Genomic DNA, 20,229 nt, shown 5'->3' on the forward strand with positions numbered 1-20,229 from the left:
AGAATCTCGTTTTTATGAAATTAAGAATATCATATGCACAAGGTTATAAAACAAGTGTAGACGCACAAGATTCTTTTATTGAACTATAACCTATTGGAATGGATTATGTAAACAGCATATCAACCATCACATAAGAACACAAAAAGATATATAGATCAGTCAGGCGAAGGAATGGCAACAGACCTTAATGCAGACAAGTGTGAGGTGTTGCATTTTGGGAGGGCAAATGCAAAAGGAAAGTTTACTGTACAGTGAATGAAGGGATTTTGGAGTGCAAGTCCATAGCACTGTGAAAGCAGCAACACAATGAGAGAAGCATATAAAATTAGAAGGCAAAGCTAGGGTAGATAGTCAATGCCTTTTTCTCCAAGGATGAAAAAATCAAATCCTGAAAGGGATAGGTTTAAGGTTTGAGGAGGAAGATTTTAACGACATTTACAAACCAAACTTTTCTCTTGAACACAGGGGTGGTGGAAGAAGATAGGACAAAAACGTTCTGGAGGCAGTTTAGACAGACATATGAAGGGCCTGTTATGGTGCTAATGTTTCTGTTTCGAAATAGAAGCAAGAGATAGCCACAAGATCACAGCCAATCTTTTTCCTTAATGGCACCTTCTTTCACTCTTAACATCCTTTCATTTCTTTGATATCTAAAAATCTATTGATATTTCGTGAACATATAGTTCCACAGCCCTTTTGAATAGAGAATACAGAATTCTGTGAAGACATTTATTTTCATCTCAATCCTGACTGGATGACTCTTTATTTGGCGAGTGAGACACTTGGTACTAGACACCATCAGGAGAACCCATATCTACCTTGTCAAATTCTCCACAAACTTTGTACATTTCAACATGATTGCTCTTAGCCTTCAAAACTAAAGGTCAAAACTTGACTCAATAATTTCCTCACAGACAAACCGTCATCTGCTGAGTATTTTCAGCACTTTGCTTTTTCTCTCAGATTTGCAGTTTATTGATTTGCATTATCTTTCAGGTAGGACTCCCTAACCCCTCTGAACTCCAACAACTTTCAACCTCTCACAACATTTCATGACGGTCCACCTTTCTAATTCTTCAAAGTGGTTGACTTCATCTGCTTTCACATTATGCTCCACATGCCATGTCTACACCCATTCACTTAACCTGTTTATATCCACTGAAGCCTCACTAGATCCTCCTCAAAGTTACATGGATACCCAGTTTGGCCATATCAGAAAATATAGATATTACACTCACAACACGCTGGAGGAACTCAGCAAGTTGGGCAGCATCCATGGAGAAGATCGGTCAACATTTCGGGCCGGAACGAAGGGGCAGAGGCCCTATAAAGAAGGTGGCGGGAGGGTGGGAAGGAGAAGGCTGGATATTCCAGGTGAAAAACCAGTAAGGGGAAAGATGAAGGGGTGGGGGAGGGGAGGCAGGGAGGTGATAGGCAGGAAAGGTGAAGAAAGAATAGGGGAAAACACAATGGGTAGTAGAAGGAGGCAGAACCATGAGGGAGGTGGTAGGCAGCTGGGGGAGGGGGCAGAGTGACATAGGGATAGGGGAAGGGAATTACCGGAAGTTGGAGAATTCTATGTTCATACCAAGGGGCTGGAGACTACCTAGATGTATATGAGGTGTTGCTCCTCCAACCTGAGTTTAGCCTCATCGTGGCAGTAGAGGAGGCCATGTATGGACATATCCGAATGGGACTGGGAAGCAGAGTTGAAGTGGGTGGCTACTGGGAGGTCCTGTCTGTTTTGGCGGACGGAGCGGAGGTGCTCGATGAAGCGGTCCCCCAATCTGCGTCGGGTATCACCGATGTAGAGGAGGCCGCACCGGGAGCACCGGATGCAATAGATGACCCCAACAGACTCACAAGTGAAGTGTTGCCTCACTTAGAAGTACTGTTTGGGGCCCTGAATGGTGGCAAGAGAGGTGGTGTAGGGACAGGTGTAGCACTTGCGCTTACAGGGATAAGTGCCAGGTGGGAGATCCGTGGGATATTACATTTGATTATTTCATCCAAATCAGTAATATAAATAATAAACAGCTGAGACCCAATAATGACCCTTGCAACTGCCCATTAGTCAGAATTTTTGCATTTTTTTGTAGTAAGGTTTGAATCTATGTGGGCAATTTGAGGCCATGCATCTGAATATGACAGAGCAAATCAACTGACCAGACCAGTAGTTATCAGTGCATGTGAAGGTGTGGGAACATTGGACTAATTAATGATTTATGTTAAGTTAAGCTAATTCAATGCAAGCATGCATATGAAATAAACTATAGCATCCATATGTTATTAATCCTGCATTAACTGCTTTAATGAAAGTATAACTGGAATTAAAACTACAGATCAAATCAGCTAATCACAATGTACACAAATAAAGTATGAAAGTAACGTATTTTGTAATACAATGCTGTAGTCAAATCATTGGCTAGTGTCAACCTTACCTTGCACTGGAAATCTGCTCCTTCTAACCTCATGCAGCCAGAACCAAGGGTAATTTCTCCATTTTCATCCTCTTCAATGATGGCAAAGCAATTTCCATTTGTTCTGTATTACAAAAATAAATCAGTCAATGAGATAGTGACTACAGTGCAAAAGGAATTCTATAGGCCACTACTAAACTACAATTTGTGATTTGTTTGGCCAATATCCTGTCCTATGGTAGTTGAAGATAGATAATGGACAAGGTTGGCAGTGGGATTTGTTACAGCTTTACAGTAAGGAAGCATAATTCTGACTGGTAAAAAAAAACAACACAAATAGTTCTCAAAAAATTAAAATAAACCAACAGATTTTGTAGCAATAACAGGGGTACACGGCAAAAGAGTAGTCAAAAGGATAGCTTACAATTATTTGCATTTTCTGGAACAAACAAAATTGCTAGAGGAACTCAGTGGGTCCAGAAGTATCTGGGGAATGGAGGAGGGATGTTGACTGTTGATATTTCAGGCTGAGACCCTGCATCAGAAATGAGATGGAAAGGGAAGATGGCCAGGATAAAGAAACGAGCTGAGACAGGAGAGATTGATGGACAGAGGAGGGGTGTGAAAGATGACGGACAAGTGAGCTCGTGGGGAAGGGGGAAGGGTGGAGTTGGAAGACAGAGGCAGGTGGGTGATTGATGGAAGCAGACAAAAAAAAATAGACAAATGGAGCCAGGTGGAGAGAGGGGGAGGACGAAGATTGAGGCAACTGCTGGAGAATGCTGAGTAGGGTCATCTGAAGTCTTGTGTCTCTCTCTTGTATTATACTAACCCTGAGCCAAGCATAGCTCTTGGTCATTTCCATGATAACTATGTCAAAAGCTTCTAAATATCAAGCATAACAGAAGAAATTCAGAAAGGAGTACGGAAACAGATTGCTTCCAAATAAGATGTAGCCTATGAAAACATCTGATAATGCCAATTCTAAGAAACTTGCTTCATGCTTTGGAGGAATCACACTTGCTTCATTTATGCCTACTTCAGGAATATCTGCAATAATGGTACAGCTGCAATAAATGCTTGAGGAGCTCAGTAAGGGAAATCGCATTGCTATTTTTGTCACAACATAGATGCTCTGCCACAGGAGTAAATATTGCACATTACTGTTCCTCTCATTCCTTCCTTTCCTTCTGATACTAATTTTGATTCATAACAGATGTAATCTCAGATCAGATTTCTTGAGGGGGAAATCAACACCGCTAAAAATAAATCTTCTTTCAGACTTGCTGAATTAAACTAATCCATATCTGCAGCGATGTGGTGAGAAGGACAATTAAGTAAGATAATTTCTGATGTTAAAATTCATTGGTTGAAAACTCCATCACTAAGGTGGGATGGCTAAAATAAGATGAGAGTTTACATTCCATTAAGCTATAATGAAAGCAGGACGTGTCAAACTAAGGAGTTGTTAAAAAGATCTGCAATCTGGACACAAAGCCTCTGTTCTGCAATATTCTCTACTTAACCCAAGAAATTAAAACACATGCCAGCATTGCTAGCACCTAAATAACCTTGCTGCAATAACTATAAAGAAGATTATTAATGTGTTTACCAAACAGCCTACTATAAATAGACTGTTTCGTAATCTGCAGAAAACTACCAAGGCCTATATCAGACATATTTTTAGATGTCTTATTGCAGTTACAACAAGTCAAAGTAGTAATTTTTAAATCTGTATAACTACAATAAAATTTATTGACACAAGGACACTGTCAACTCTTACTGCCATAACAGGGGCTAAAATTAGCAACTGCCAGCAAAAATACTCAAAATAACTTATTGACATTGTGAGGTAATAGGAATGCATTTTCAATTAAACAAGAACTGAGACAGGAGAACCACAGACCACAACTACAGCAATGATTAAACTGTGCAGCCAGAACTTATCTATGAACTTCAAGTGTATTTGCTTCACTTACTGCTTGTTTAACATTGATTAGATTTCATTAACCCACAAATAAGAGTTAGAAATGTGTTCCAATTACATATAAATTAATGGAAAGATACTAGATTTTATTTACCCTGGCTAAACATCAATATCAAGATGACAAAAAGTCTAAGAGCAGCATTGCATATACATGTTGACAATAACTTGTATTAAATCAATCCATCTTGCTGACAATTTATAGCTATTGCACTGTGGAAACTATCCAGTGCACAATAGTAACTTACTTGCATGTGTTGTTGCCTTCCTCAGTTGCACAGTGACCTGAACAATAACAATGAAGCCTTGGCTCTGCATCTTCAGGTGCCACTGTAACACCATTTGTCTTCATGCCTGTTCCCATTAACATGTTGTCAGGATTCTGACCTTGAAAGATGAAAAAAACAGAAATGGTTATTAAGGTCTGGTGATATTGTGAAAGTTAAACCAATGAGTATAACTTTTACTATTCATAAAACTGGCTGCCTTAGCTTATATTCAATGGCCTTGGTTTTACCAAGTGAGGTCATCTGCCAACATTACTGTGAACTCAAGCTTCCTCAGATCTGGGAAGGTAATAGCACTGAGCAACACAATCCTGAGCGGAAACAGAGCTTCCAATGACATAATCGGAATCCAAAGCTGTCAATGTGTTTTGAAAAGTGGCACATATTTTAAAAATATTAAAATGAAATTAAAACATTTGGATACTTCTAAATGATTAAACATAAATAATGAAAAAAGTCACAATCTCCCTTCTATTTACTTTTCCTCCTTGAAACTTTACATTCTCCATTCATATGATGGGCTTGTGAATCCAATATAGATTCTGCTGCATTAAAGCTGTGCAATCTTCGAGTTTCTGTACAGCTGTTGGACCCGACCTGCAGTCTGGTGACGCAATATAGCTGGAAAACTGCAGGAGAGCTTAGATCGTATATTTGGGACCACTGCAGTCCCGATGGAACTGTCACCAAAATCCAGGCTATGTCTTTGTTACTGTCACTCACTGATCCAACCGCTGGTAGCAATGGGTTAGGAAATTGAATAATTTATTTGCTGTTAGTTCAGGAAAACTGGAAGCTGTTAGTTCAGAAAAATTGGAATCTGCCTCTTCTTTCAATAATTCTATAATTCTCAGCCCCATGATCTCAATGCTCCAGGGACAAATGTGCAATAAATGATGCTGGCATCATCCAGAGAACAAATATCAAGACAAATGATAATATATCACATTCAAGAGAAAGTATGCAGACACTGGAAATCCAAACAACACACACAAAATGCTGGAGGAACTCAGTAGGCCAGGCAGCATCTGTGGAAAAGAGTATAGTTAACGTTTCGGCAAGACCTTTCATCAAGACTGATAATATATCAGCCTTTTGCTAAATTCCAAACACAAGACAAATATCAGATGGGTCAAAAACTTTTGATACTTCATTGCAGTAACTTATTTGCAATAATAAAACACGTACAGATTCAGTGGTACTTATCAATGTTTTCTTAAATACTGGAAAACATTACAAGTAGTTGGAAATTTACACATATTGGTCTGAACATTCTTGGCAACTATTAACAGCCAGGAAGTTAAACAAGCAACTCAAACTAATTGTTTCCCTTCATTGTTGAAATCGGAACAATCCTAGAACAATCACTTCCCATAGGGTTATTTGTAAATTGCAGGCTTAAAATATGAAAGATTAAAATGTTGCTGAAAATTATTTTCAAAATCGCCTTTCAAATCCGCAACAGAACGGGGGGGAGGGTTGTGGATGTGGCATATATTAAATAGATACATGCAACATGAACTACGAAACCACTTCACCATTACAAATACAATAGGAAGTACATGGAGTAATAAATCATTGCCCATATTGGAATGAGAAGATTTGACAATGTACTTTCATTGTTTTGGTGTTGCTAATGTCAGTGCCATGAAAAACCATTAAGGCTCATCAAGTTGCTTCTTCACAAGGAAGTAGTATTGGAGCCTGAAAGTCTTGATCATTTGCTACTGGCTGCTGAAATTGATTAGGCATACAATTAATCAGGGATATTGCTCAGAGGCTTAAAGGAAGATTTGAGTATCTACAAAATAAGAGTTTGATAAAGGTCTTGATGGACTAGGGTAAATAAAAGAGTAGGACAATTAACTTGAAAATGTGAAAAAAGGTATGAACGTGAATTCAGCAACACGAAAGCAGCAGGAATTGCTGGTCAGAGTTTCTTGCCTACTTCCTAATTAAATTAAAACAAGCTGTGTATAAACCTACACAGACTCTGGAGGAACTCAACAGGTCAGGCAGCATCGAAGTCCCCTCATCAGGGCTGTTCATTTCCCTCCATAGATGTTGCCTAACCCTCTGAGTTCCTGAAGTACTCTGTGTGTTGAAGATTTCTAACATCTGCAGAATCCCTTGTGTCTATGTATATAAATGGAAAAGCTTTTTTAAAAAAAATCCTGTAATGATCATGATCTTCAGCCACAATGTTCCAGAATAACTCTGTAGTATTTCTCTATGTAACTCCTTGGAACTGTCAGTTCCAGAACACATTAGTGTACTATGTATTGTAAGATCTAACAGTTGCTTGTATTCAGCCTTGCAGCTGCAACCCTGGATGCAGTTGCCAAAGGGATGCATACATAATCCAAGCAACGCACTTCTAGCTCTTGGGGAGAGCGAATGTGTCAAGGACAAATACTGCAAAATGATGAAAAAATTTCCCCAAAAACTCAGCTAGTAGCAAACATTACACAGAAACCTTGTTCTTTGTGCAGAGCCTTTGAGATCCTCAACCAGTATCGCCATGTACTTCAGGTGAATTAGATTTTTCAAAGAATGACATCAAGTCTTTGAATGTCATCAATATGGAGAGGGTTGCAATATTAGGCAAATCCCCTATGCCTGTTTCACCTACTCCTGTGGGCAAAAGGATACCCAACCTTCTTACTCTTCCTTAATGTTTGAGTGACCTCCCTAAAGCAGCAGCACACAGCACACTAAGATGTGGCAGTAATCAAAAGCTTCCTCAATTTGGGATCATTCCAGAATTCAGGTGAGTGGCCACAAATTTGACTTTCAAAGGCAAAACAGTTAATATTTCACTATTATTTGTGTATTTCAGCATAAATGTGATGACATATCTCAGTGAGACGGATTTGGTGAAGTTTAGTCATATAAACATTGCTCCTCAATAATGCTATGGGCAAGGATATCTGCAAACTCTCAACGGCTGCCTGTGATATCCCTCATGTCTTCATAATACACAATGACATTCACATACATGACATCTAGCAAGAGCAGTGTTAGGTGCAGAATAATTCCAAATAGAAGTAGATTTGAGTGCAGAAAGTTGGAGGTGCAAGGAATGGTTGATTCTAAGTGTGGGTAGTGTACAGTAAGACTGAAGTTGCAGAACGAACATCTGGTAAAGGAGTAAACAAAAGGAAATCTGCAGATGCTGGAAATTCAAGCAACACACACAAAAAATGCTGGTGAACGCAGCAGGCCAGGCAGCATCTATAGGAAGAGGTACAGTCGACGTTTCAGGCCAAGACCCTTCGTCAGGACTAATTGAAAGAAGAGATAGTAATAGATTTGAAAGTCGGAGGGGGAGGGGGAGATCCGAAATGATAGGAGAAGACAGGAGTGTGAGCATAACTCATGTTGGAAAATCAGGAGTTGAACTTCCAATTAGGTACAGAGCTTAGAAATGACATTGAACTATTTTCAACTTCAGTTCTAATGTCTTTTCAAAATTGTAAGGAAGAATTTCTTAAGTGGCTTCCCAGTATAAAATGTGACGACCTTTAGGTTCAGCTTTTTTTCCCATATAAAGCACTGTATCCAGTAATCCACAAGCAGACGTTTTTAAATGTCTAAACCTGCTGGCAAATCTTCTAGAACTCTTGTGTTAAAACATTAAAGTGAATAAACTATTCTAAAGTTAAGGTTGGTTATTTATATCTTTGTAGCCATAAGCCTAGAACTGCATATATCAAGGTTCTAATTAGAAAGATGAGATCAGCGCCAATCAAAACAATACTACGCAGCCAGTGCTGTGAAACAGATCACTTCATACCAAAAGTGGGATGTTGTCAAATATATTGAAAAGAAATAGGAAAGAATAGATCATTTCTGTGGCATTCTGAGATCGTTTTTGATATTCTAGCTCAATCTTCTATACTAAAAACTCAGTGAAAGAGATAGTTAGGATGAAAATTGATAAAAAGATGCTGAAAAGGTGGGACATGCATTAAGTGCACTGAAAATTCCTAAAGGAGAGTGGAAAGTGCTGATTGTAGGAGAACATCATAATCTTCTGACTTTTCCTAGATATGAGAGCGTCAGTGGGTGAGGTGGCTGAGAGTGATTAGAGGTCTGGAAAATAGAAAATGTTTTAAAAGGAGTATAAGGTTGTACTCTCAACCACCGATCAGTGGGGTTTAGATGCAAAGTATTACAATAATTAAAGAAAGAAATTGACACTCAGGAATTGTATAGGCACAACAGAGAATGATTTGCAGGGCTTTGGGGAAGAAAAAGGCAAATGCCACTGATATGACTGCTGGCAATAACTTGATGGTCTAAAAGACCACACTTGATTTCACATGATAAGAAATCTGGCTCATCATGCCCATCAAAAAGCCTACAAGTCTAATCTCATCTTCCAGCAACAAGTTCATAGTCTTGCAACTCAATGCTCTTCAAGTATAAACCAAGAAGTGTTTAATGTGTTGAGAATTTCAACAATCCTCTCAGGCCTTGGTTTGCAGACTGCTATCTGTTTGAATTGCACCAATGTTTAATCCCCGAGACTTCCATAACCACATATCTTAATCACTTTCCTGAACAAATAGTTTAACACAGGCTTAAACACAAACCCACTTAATCAATTCTTAGAGCAATTACACAGTATTCAATGAATTCAAATGGCAGAATATAGTATTAATGGTAAGACTCTTGGCAGTGTGGAGGGTCAGAGGGATCTTGGGGTCCGAGTCCATAGGACACTCAAAGCTGCTGCACAGGTTGACTCTGTGGTTAAGAAGACATACGATGCATTGGCCTTCACCAGTCATGGGACTGAGTTTAAGAGCCGAGAGGTAATGTTACAGCTGTATAGGACCCTGGTCAGACCCCACTTGGAGTACTGTGCTCAATTCTGGTCGCCTCACTATAAGAAGGACGTGGAAACCAGGATGTTGCCTGGATTGGGAAGCATGCCTTATGAGAATAGGTTGAGTGAACTCGGCCTTTTTTCCTTGGAGTGATGTAGGATGAGAGGTGACCTGATAGAGGCGTATAAGATGATGAGAGGCATTGATCATGTGGATAGTCAGAGGCTTTTTCCCAGGGCTAGAATGGCTAGCACGAGAGGGCATAGTTCTAAGATGCTTGGCAGTAGGTACAGAGTAGATGTCAGGAAGTTGTTGTTTTTTAGGCAGAGAGTGGTGAGTGCGTGGAATGGGCTGCCGGTGATGGTGGTGGAGGCAGATATGATAGGGTCTTTTAAGAGACTCCTGGACAGGTACATGGAGCTGAGAAAAATAGAGGGTTATTGGTAACACTAGGTAATTTGTAAGGTAAGGACATGTTCGGCACAGCTCTGTGGGCCGAAGGGCCTGTATCGTGCTGTAGGTTTTCTATGTTTCTATGAATTCAATCCAGGACAATAGCCCCCACAATTAAACCCCTTTTTACTGGGCATCTCTAGAGATTCAGCACATTAGCCCCTCACTAACAGCCACTGGAATCAGCAGTGTGAAAACCCCCTTTCTGAGACACCATATGTCTAGAGTTGCTATGACTTGGATCCCACCAAACCCGTGAGGTTGCGATGTCCCACCCACCTGAACCCCGATCTGTGTGAATACTATGTAATTTACTGCTCTCATGCAATCACCTGTCGGCAAGAAATAACAGACCATACATTGCATAAAACTATAAAGTAAGTGTATTTATAAATGTTAACTTAACCAGTTATTAAAGAAAAAGAAAAAAAACAAAAGGGCCCATGAGAATTAACCAGTCAAACCTGCACAGGTTAGAGCTCAGATCTTCCAAGCGCTGATGTGTCTGATGTACTCATGGCACCAACTCCTATTCACCAATCCCCAGCAGAATTCCCCCTCTTGGGCTCCATCAGACCACACATTCTGGCCTGACTGAATCTTATTGCCTGTTCTCTCAAGCTTCTTCTCTCTCCATCTCCTGCCGAAAAAGACCTTGATCTACCACAGTGTCCATCACAAAACCTTTCCCCCAGCATTCTCTAAAACCTTCTCCCAGTTCCACCATTCCACCATCCTACTTGGATGACACAGCATTCCGAAGCATCCCTTATCTTTAATGGTAACCCAAACACTGTGCATATCAACGGTGCTAAAGTTGAGTGCTTCAAGTTACTAGACCTGTTCTGGTGCAACCATGTAGAAGCCATGATCAAGAAAGCTCACCAATACCTCTACTTCCTCAAGAGGCTAAAGAAATTTGGCACGTGCTCTTCAACTCTTAGAATTTTTTAAATCAATGTACCACAGAAAGCACTCTATCCAGATGCATCATGGATTGGTATGGTAACTGGTCTGCTGGTGACTGTAAGAAACTGTAGAATTGTGGGCCCAGCTCAGCACATCATTGAAACTAGCTTCCCCTCCATGAACCCTTTTCTACTCTTCTCACTGCCTTCGTAAACCAGCTAGTATAATCAAAGATCCCACCCACTCTGAACATTCTCTCTTCTCCCCTCTCCCATTGTGCAGAAGATGCAAAAGCTCAAAGCACAACCATTAAGTTCAAGGGCAGCTGCAATCATACTGTTATAAAACTATTGAATGGTTCTTTGTATAATAAGATAGATTCGACCTTACAATCTACTTTATTATGATCTTCCATCTTATTGTCTATTTGCACTGCACATTCACAGCAGCAGTAACAACTTATTCTACACTGTTATTGTTTTACCTTGTACTACTCAATGCACCATATAACTGATCTATATGAACAGTTTGCAAGACAAGCTTTCACTGTATCTTGGTACATACAACAATAATAAACCAATTCCAGAGAAAATAATCCAAGTTTGTCCAACTTCTCCTTATGCCAATAATTCTCCAATGTAGACAACTTCCTAGTGAAACACTTCTGCACCCTTTCAAACACTTTCACAACCTTCCTAAAACACCAGAACTGTACACAATACTTCAAGTTGGCCTTAAAGTTTTATACACCTGTAACATGGCTTCCCAACTTTTATAAACAACACCTTGACTGACGAAGACATGCATTTCATTCTTTTCACTCTATCTAGTTGTGGTGCCACAGAGAAGCTATGGATTTGCATCTCATGAACCCTCAGCATATCATTGCTCCTGAGGGCCCTGCCATTTACTGTATACTTTCCACTTGCATTTGATGTCACAAAGAGCAACACCTCATATTTCTCAGATTAAACTCCATCTGACATTTCTCCATCCATGCTTCCAAGATCCATTCTATCAAATCACTGTCCCTTAATCTTCTGGATCAGGCTACCACGAGTGACCTTATTCAATGCTTTGCCAACATCCATTTATGCAACATTCTCTACCTGACCCTAATCTTCCTCTTTATCATCTCAGAAAACTCAGTTAAGTTTGTATGACCTTGCCCACCTACAGTCATGCCGACTATCACTAATATGTCTATGCTTTTCCAGATGTGACTGGATCTTATCCTTAAGGGTCATTGTTGTAACATACGGAATGTTGAAACCAACTTGCATATAGTTTAAGGTCACACAAACAACAATGGCATTACTCATCAGAGCATTTGTTTTAGCTAGCAGAAGCGACATAAATATTGGCCAGAGAACTGAAAACTCCCCAGCTCTTATTGAAGTAGTGCCATGATCCATTCTCACTGTAGCATTTACAAACACTTAATGACCTTTGGCTCACTCAACCATAGAACCAATACACTGCAGTCATCAAAGCATTCCAACTAACTCTGAAAGTCTCAGATGAGACCAAGGACAACTTCCAATCCAAGTTTTAAAAAATTCCTGGTCCATACACAAAAGCAAATAAACTGACCCTCCTGGGCAATTCAATGTCTGTGTGGGAGGTAAAAGGCAGCGAACTCTAACAGGGTCCTTTTTTTGACAAAATGATTGGAGCAGGCTGCAGACCATAAACACCTGTTTCTTCAGAGGACTAACACACAATCCTACTCTCATAAGCATTGGCAACTCATATCATCTGAGTGAGGGACCACAAAGACATTTTTATCACCTGCCCCATGGAAGGCATCAATAAATGCTGGCCTAATTGACCTAGCACTAACTCATCTGCTTTAACCGCTTCAAACACAATGCACAACCCAATCCCAGTGAGAGTTTAAAAACAGGGAGAACTCTGATATTGGGAGACAGTTTCCACTGGAAGGAACACTCTGGGAACCTTAACAACAACTTGAGCTTCTTGGACTCAATCTCACAGCAATCTATTCAATCCAACCTTGCTGTCACCCTGAACCATTCACAAATATCTGACATTTTTATTACTATTAGATAATCTTATTAACCAAAACTCAAGATATAAATTGATATGAAACAGAAACAGAGGTGATGCTACCCTATGGGTATGGAAGGTAGAGAGTGTTTTTATAAAGATTTAGTGATACAGTGATAAACTGAATCAACTAAAGAGTGGGATAACTAAAGAGAAAATCAAAAACAGAATTTTACATTGTCAGAAGTTATAAAAAGCTATTGAATCTTTGCATGTCTATACATAAGAAAAGATTGTATTCCCCTCAGAATAACTTGGCTGAACCACTAACATTTCAGTTTTAATTAAACTCCTGGAAAGCAGATCTGACCCCACTAATGATACAACTTCAGCAAAGTAATTGAACCCAATCATCTGGCAAACATCAACTATGCAGGCATTTTTGTTCAACAAGCAGAAGCACAAAACTAACCATGTACAAGTGGCCCTTTATTACTATCAGAGTCTGTCATTCCAGTTCACACATGATCAATCAAGCACACTATTACAGACATGATCAGGGAATTACCTTATCTGGTTAGATACACGCCAGCATTGTCAACAACCCAAAATGACAAAGATAAATTTGGTGACAGCCCTAGTGGAACTCCACAATAACCTTACATAAAATTCTCATAGAAATACCACAACTATTGTTGTAATATTCCAAATTATCTCAGGAGAACACAAATAAATTGATAGAGATACTAATTCAAAGTGTTTTACACTGCATCTTAAATTGCTGGCCCAGATCTTCAGATTTTGTGATTTGCTGAATTCAACATGGTCCCAGCTTATAAATGCTTGGAAGTTTTTTTTAAAAAATGTCTGCCTTTGGGAGAATTTTATAATGTACTAAACAAAACAAGCAGAGATCAGATGGACAATGTCTAAACTGACTAGATAATGTCTGTTGGTGTATATATATTGTGTGTAACTGGTTTTATCCAATTGTACTAAAGGGTACAATTGCACTAGCTTTCAATGTCTGTACATCAGAGTGCTTAATTAACATTGTTATGCTAAAATATTGGTTTCCCCCAAGTGATTAATGTTTCATTCAAGTTTTGAAATTGATGTAATAAAACATATTGTATCCTCCCCAAGAGCTGTTGGTTATGCTGTACTCAGGAAGTGGCTGTGTGTGGAGAAAAATAAATTTCCTAGCAATTAGACAATGACTTCCTGTATGAGCTTCCTCTATTAGAAACCCAGCAGAGCACACAACCAGTACTTAGTACAAATCCCTGGATTATCCAGTGTTTCTGTTGCATGTTTCATTTTCAAAGGAAACCTAAGGCACTTGTCCACCAATAATAAAGACACTTCTCACTTGATAAAACATCAGCCATTTTCTGCGATACGCTTGACTTGGATATACTTAATATGAAAATGTTAATGTTATTTCCTCCCTCACCATAAATTGTCAACAAATGAGCAGGGTTGTTACAAGCAAGTTTCTTCGCTTGACGTTTGGTCCATTTATGAAAAAAAAGGGATTCTAAGTGATATCTGACACACCTCAATTTTAACTGGGAATGCTTGACTGACAAATTGCACTGTCAAAAAGATTCATTTGGTCTTTACATTACATCTGAAATCATTACTTTATATCATATTGTGTTGAGAGCTAATATTAATGTGTCCTGTAAAACACAATGAAATTGTCCAAAAACTCATGGTGGTTACTTCCTGCTTCATGGCCCTTAGGCCCTGAGCTTCCATGTTGCTTTTCAAACTGTGCAACATTCAATAAGCTGTAACCCACGATGAAATCTTGCACTTAGTTGATGGACAGCTGAGGACACCCTTAGACTGATGCACGTAACAGGGGTCCATCTTCAAGACCAGTCATTTTCCAGTTTTCTATTGTGTACTCTTGTTGTACTGCACTCGGCTGCTGTGGTAGGAATGCAGACTGACATGAGGAGCAGGGAAGTGGAGGGTATCCCTTGCACCTTATGATCCATCCCTCTGCAACCTTCATTAAAATGAACATGCCATGTACACTTCCCAGAAACATTACATCTATAATATCTTAAAATGTGTACTTAAGTAGCTGCCCAAAGGCAACTTACAGGAAGGCAGTAACACTGATAAATCTTGGCAGCCAATATTTATCTCCGGCAAAACAAATAAAAGTTTCTCCACAAATACAGGATCTGTGTGACCCTGTAGCAAAAAGCAACAGATCAGGGCTCCTGCCAGCAAAATGCTGCAGCTGTTTTGGAAAGATCCCATAGCAGGGAAGATGATCGTCACTACTATAGTGAGAGGAGTCCATACACAAAAAGCTCTTCTCGCCACACTGCACACATCATTGATGTGAAGCTTGGAAACAAACTTGTGAATACATAAGAACGTAGGGAACCAGAGAGAGCATAGGCTAATCAGCCTCCGAAACTTGTTCCATTATTAAATTAGCTGTTCCACATTGCAATAAAGGTCAATGTTTCATTAGGCTTCCAAATTACTTGCTGTGCTTACGGTACATATAATTTTGTAGCCATGCATTAGGAATCCCAGATCTCTTTGTGTTACAACAGTTTGACTGGATTTAAATGATAACTTGCATTCTCATTCTTCTTTTCAAAGTGGATAGCTTCAGATGTTCCTATATCATGGTCCATCTGTCAAGTGCTTACTGAGGACAATACAGAGGGACCTGAAAGCCAGGACCAGGGAGGCTAAAGACAGGTACAGGAGGAAGCTCGAGTGGAAACTCCAGCAGAACAACATGAGAGAGGTCTGGAGAGGGATGAGGACCATCACTGGGTTCCGGCAAACTAGCAACAGAGTAGCTGAGGGCAGTGTGGACAGGGCCAATGAACCAAACCTGTTCTTTAACAGATTTGACATTGTGACCCCTGCCCATCCCCCACATGAGCCATCTGTTGTCGGCCCCCAACCCACACATGTTCCACTCTCCCCTCCTACCCCTCCTCACAGTTCCCCACCCTGCTGTCATGACTATACCTCTCCCCCACACAAAACCACCACGGTGAGCTTCACGGCTGAACAGCTGAGAAGACAGCTGAAACGTCTCAACCCAAGCAAGGCTGCAGGACCGGATGGTGTCAGTACCAGGGTGCTCAAGCCTGTGCCCCTCAGCTATGTGGAGTACTTCACCATGTATTCAACCTGAGCCTGAGGCTCCGGAGGGTTCCTGTACTGTGGAAAACGTCCTGCCTCGACCCTGTGCTGAAGATGCCGCGCCCCAGCGGCCTCAATGACTACAGACCAGTGGCATTGACCTCCCACATCATGAAGACCCTGGAGAGACTTGTTCTGGAGCTGCTCCGGCCTATGGTCAGGCCACACTTAGATCCCCTCCAGTTCGCCTACCAGCCCCGACTAGGAGTTCAAGATGCCATCGTCTACCTGCTGAACCGTGTCTACGCCCACATGGACAAGCCAGCGAGCACTGTGAGAGTCATGTTTTTTGACTTCTCCATTGCGTTCAACACCATCCGCCCTGCTCTGCTGGGGGAGAAGCTGACAGCGATGCAGCTGGATGCTCCGCTGGTGTCATGGATTCTTGATTACCTGACTGGCAGACCACGGTACGTGTGCTTGCAACACCGTGTGTCCGACAGAGTGATCAGCAGCACTGGGGCTCCACAGGGGACTGTCTTGTCTCCCTTTCTCTTCACCATTTACACCTCGGACTTCAACTACTGCACAGAGTCTTGTCATCTTCAGAAGTTTTCGGATGACTCTGCCATAGTTGGATGTATCAGCAAGGGAGATGAAGTTGAGTACAGGGCTACTGTAGGAAACTTTGTCACATGGTGTGAGCAGAATTATCTGCAGCTTAATGTGAAAAAGACTAAGGAGCTGGTGGTAGACCTGAGGAGAGCTAAGGTACCGGTGACCCCTGTTTTCATCCAGGACATGGTGGAGGATTACAAGTACCTGGGGATACGTATTGACAATAAACTGGACTGGTCAAAGAACACTGAGGCTGTCTACAAGAAGGGTCAGAGCCGTCTCTATTTCCTGAGGAGACTGAGGTCCTTTAACATCTGCCGGACGATGCTGAGGATGTTCTACGTGTCTGTGATGGCCAGTGCTGTCATGTGTGCTGGGGCAGCAGGCTGAGGGTAGCAGACACCAACAGAATCAACAAACTCATTCGTAAGGCCAGTGATGTTGTGGGGATGGAACTGGACTCTCTCACGGTGGTGTCTGAAAAGAGGATGCTGTCCAAGTTGCATGCCATCTTGGTCAATGTCTCCCATCCACTACATAATGTACTGGGTGGGCACAGGAGTACATTCAGCCAGAGACTCATTCTACCAAGATGCAACACAGAGCATCATAGGAAGTCATTCCTGCCTGTGGCCATCAAACTTTACAACTCCTCCCTTGGAGGGTCAGACATCCTGAGCCAACAGGCTGGTCCTGGACTTATTTCATAATTTACATATTACTATTTAACTATTTATGGTTCTATTACTAGTTATTATTTATGGTGCAACTGTAACGAAAACCAATTTCCCCCGGGATCAATAAAGTATGACTATGACTACTAACACGACCTCTAATTCCCTCAAAACTTATTAAGTTCCAAGATGTTGGCCTCAGTACTGCCCTGTGCAACTGGATTCTCAATTTCCTCTTTGGTACACCCCAGTTAGTATGGATTGGTAGCAACATCTCTTCCACACTTATCATCACCACAGGTGCCCCCTACTCTGCTCACTTTATAATACGACTGTGTGGCTAAATACAGCTCCAATACTGTTTATAAGTTTGCTGATGCTACCACTGTTGGTTAAATCAAAGGTAATGACGAATTGGCATATAGGAGGGAGACAAAATCTAGTTGAGCAGTGTCACAACAACCTCTCATTCAATGTCAGCAAATTATCGCCTATAGGAGGAAAAAGCCAGCGGGTCATGGCCAGTCTTCATTAGGGGAATGGAGGTGGAGAGGATCTATAGCTTTAAGAGGTCCCTCAGAGATACTATTTTGTTATTCAAATAGATCATGACCAACTTGTACCCTAATTTTTCATCATTATCTGCCTTGGTCCAACAGTTTTTATTACACCTATTCACAGACAATGCTGGGGATGTGATTGGGCGAGATGAAGACCAAATTTCCATTCCCCTTCCTCAGAAGTAGTGATACCTAATGTCCCTGATCACCCAGCTGTCATTTTAAGGTACTGCTCCCTCAACAACCTGTTACAATTTAAAAATTGATCTAAATATCAATTTGATCACAGTTTGTTTACGACAGTGCACAAAATCTAAGTTTAACTCTTTTAGTCCATTACAATTCTCATTCCTTGGCACTGACTCCTTACTGTAGTACAGTTCATTACTGAGCATCTTGCCTAAGTACTTGGAGGGAAGACTGCCATGTCTAAGTTGGTAATTTACTGTAAGGTAACAAAGTTAAGCAGAAGTCTGACCTTTCATGACCTAGAAAAAGTCAGAGCAGTGGCTAATTAGTGATCTGAGTAGGAAATCTTCCATCCAAAGTGGTGCCTCTACTCCTGTCTCAACTAAGTCTGTACTGGCCAAGATTTAAACTTATGATTATCAGATCTAGTTTTCCACTAATTTTATCCAATTAGAACCATTTTTTGTTAAATCTTCATTCAATTCCCTTTCATGAATACCTTTGCATCAGCACAATCTTGCAGGTTAAACATACAGAGGCATGCAGAAGTTTGGGCACACCTGGTCAAAATTTCTGTTACTGTGAATAGTTAAATGAGTAGAAGATGAACTGATCTCCAAAGGTCATAAAGTTAAAGATGAAACATTCTTTCAACATTTTCAGCAAGATTAGTGTATTATTTTTGTTTTGTACAATTTTATAGTGAAAAAAAAGAAAGGAGCACCATGCAAAAGTTTGGGCACCTCAAGAGATTTGAGCTCTTGGATAACTTTTACCAAGGTCTCAGACCTTAAATTAGTTTGTTAGGGCTGTGGCTTATCCACAATCATCGTTAGGAAAGGCCAGGTGATGCGGATTTCAAAGCTTTATAAATACCAACTCCTCAAACCTTGTCCCAACAATCAGCAGCCATGGGCTCCTCTAAGCAGCTGCCTATTTAAAATAAATGATGCCCACAAAGCAAGACAAGGCTATACGAAGATAGCAAAGCGTTTTCAGGTAGCCGTTTCCTCAGTTCGTAATGTAATTAAGAAATGGCAGTTAACAGAAATGGTGGAAGTGAAGTGGAGGTCTGGAAGACCAAGAAAACTTTCCGAGAGAACTGCTCGTAGGATTGCTAGAAAGGCAAATCAAAACCCTCGTTTGACTGCAAAAGACCTTCAGGAAGATTTAGCAGACTCTGGAGTGGTGGTGCACTTCAGCGTCAGAAGTTCGCAAAGGAACATCTAAACAAGCCTGATGCATTTTGGGAACAAGTCCTGTGGACTGATAAAGTTAAAATATAACTTTCTGGCCACAATGAGCAAAGGTATGTTTGGAGAAAAAAGGGTGCAGAATTTCACAAAAAGAACACCTCTCCAACTGTTAAGCACGGGGTGGATCGACCATGCTTTGGGCTTGTGTTGCAGCCAGTGGCATGGGGAACGTTTCACTGGTAGAGGGAAGAATGAATTCAATTAAATACCAGCAAATTCTGGAAGTAAACATCACACCGTCTGTAAAAAAAGCCGAAGATGAAAAGAGGATGGCTTCTACAACAGGATAATGATCCTAAACACACCTCAAAATCCACAATAGACTACATCAAGAGGCGCAAGCTGAAGGTTTTGCCATGGCCCTCACAGTCCCCCGACCTAAACATCATCGAAAATCTGTGGATAGATCTCAAAACGGCAGTGCATGCAAGACGGCCCAAGAATCTCACAGAACTAGAAACCTTTTGCAAGGAAGAATGGGCAAAAATCCCTCAAACAAGAATTGAAAGACTCTTAGCTGGCTACAGAAAGTGTTCACCAACTGTGATACTTGCCAAATGGGGTGTTACTAAGTACTGACCATGCAGGTGCCCAAACTTTTGCTTTGGGCCCTTTTCCTTTTTTGTTATTTTGAAACTGTAAAAGATGGAAATAAAAAAGTAATCTTGCTTAAAATATTAAAGAAATGTGTCTTCTTTACCTTTATGCCGTTTGGAAATCAGGTCATCTTTTACTCGCTTAGCTATTCATAGTAACAGTAATTTTGACCGGGGTGCCCAAACGTTTGCATGCCACTATATGACCTGCTGGCGTGTGCGGTATTCAAATAAAATACAAGTCAAGTAATCCAGCATGCTTGGGACCTTGATTGTGCCAGACTTAGAGATAGAACAAAGAACAAT

At 40.7% G+C, this 20,229-nt stretch overlaps 1 protein-coding gene across 2 annotated transcripts in view; it reads right to left on the reverse strand.

Annotated features, from left to right (window-relative positions):
• bmpr1aa (bone morphogenetic protein receptor, type IAa) overlaps positions 1 to 20,229 on the reverse strand; it is a 262,289-nt gene that overhangs the window by 47,565 nt on the left and 194,495 nt on the right. For both annotated transcript variants that reach the window (XM_063070736.1, XM_063070737.1), the window contains 2 exons: positions 4,653 to 4,791; positions 2,442 to 2,544 (listed from right to left, as the gene is read on the reverse strand). In XM_063070736.1, the coding sequence (XP_062926806.1) occupies positions 2,442 to 2,544; positions 4,653 to 4,791 (242 nt within the window). The remainder of the gene's footprint in view (positions 1 to 2,441; positions 2,545 to 4,652; positions 4,792 to 20,229) is intronic.

The sequence above is a fragment of the Mobula hypostoma genome, chromosome 18, assembly GCF_963921235.1.
Source record: "Mobula hypostoma chromosome 18, sMobHyp1.1, whole genome shotgun sequence".
Lineage (NCBI taxonomy): Eukaryota > Metazoa > Chordata > Chondrichthyes > Myliobatiformes > Myliobatidae > Mobula > Mobula hypostoma.